This window comes from Phytophthora parasitica (assembly GCF_000247585.1).
Source record: "Phytophthora parasitica INRA-310 unplaced genomic scaffold supercont2.91, whole genome shotgun sequence".
NCBI classification, from domain to species: domain Eukaryota; phylum Oomycota; class Peronosporomycetes; order Peronosporales; family Peronosporaceae; genus Phytophthora; species Phytophthora nicotianae.
The window spans coordinates 68,108-69,138 of record NW_008649077.1 but is presented as its reverse complement, the minus strand read 5'-3'; the positions used below and the strand labels follow the sequence as shown (position 1 = coordinate 69,138).

Below are 1,031 nucleotides of genomic sequence, written 5' to 3'. Positions count from 1 at the left end.
GGATCTCGTTGCGTTCGAAGTCCATCGTGGCACCGTGTGACTGTAAGAAATCCACGCCTAACAGGAATTCGTCGCCACAACCCTTCACTATGCACGCCTCGATACTGATGTCTTCCCCGAATACACTTCTCATCTGGAACTTCCACACGCCGACCACGTCCAAAAGGAATCCGCCAATGCCCTCAACGAACTCTACTGGAGCCGCTCGATCCACTTTGTCGCCGTACTTCATCCAACCAGGTCCTGCGATCGTGTACCGGGCCCCGCTGTCCAATTTCACTTGCCTGCGAACTCCACTCAGCTCCATAACCGCAGTTGGCAGTCCGTCGTCAGCTCCGATTTGTTCACCAGCTCCACGCTCTCCATGGTCTCGTTGTTCTCCTCCGGTATCTCCACGTCGCTTCACTAGGCTAACTCGCGCTGTTGCTCGCTGCTCAGACTCTCCATCGCTATCTGTGGCCGTCTTCGTTCGTTCCTTGGCCTCGTGAAGCTTCAGGGTCTCGGTGGCAACTTTCTGCCTCTCGTTCAGCTGCTCCTGGATCGCCGATTGCTCCACGTTCTTGGCCTGTTGCTCTGCTTCACGTTGCTTGACCAGCCTCGCTTTCATGCTTCGTCGTTTCTTTTGCTTCCTTAACTTCTTCCGTTCCTCCCGACTCAACGCGACGCTCGCTACACTTCGCTCGTCGCTGCTGGGGTCTTCGTCCGTTCCCTCAGTTTTCTTCAATTCTTTGCTGTGTACTGAGTTCGTCAGTTCGGCGCCTTCCCCAGTCTCAACACCGTCGCCGCCTTCCCCAGTTCCAGCCTCATCTTCACCACCGGGGTGCGTCTCACACGCCATACCACCGCCTCGTTCGTCACACTCCTCATTCGCTGTTGGCCGCTCATTTACTGGTTCCGCTGCCAAATACCTTGTCGGAGCCATGGCCGGTCTCACTGTCGCCACGTATAGCGCCGCCTTCTCCTCATCTCGCACCTTCACATCCTCATTCATCTGCTCTACCACCTCCACGACACTCTTGTAGTCCACTTCC

General features: G+C 56.2%; 1 protein-coding gene across 1 annotated transcript in view; it reads right to left on the bottom strand.

The window, feature by feature from the left end:
• Positions 1-991, bottom strand: part of PPTG_18803 (hypothetical protein) — a gene marked incomplete at both ends in the record, with an annotated part of 2,521 nt that extends 1,530 nt beyond the window's left edge. Inside the window, one exon of the mRNA XM_008916899.1 lies at positions 34-991. Coding sequence (XP_008915147.1) covers positions 34-991 — 958 coding nt within the window. The remainder of the gene's footprint in view (positions 1-33) is intronic.
• Positions 992-1,031: the final 40 nt, after the last annotated feature.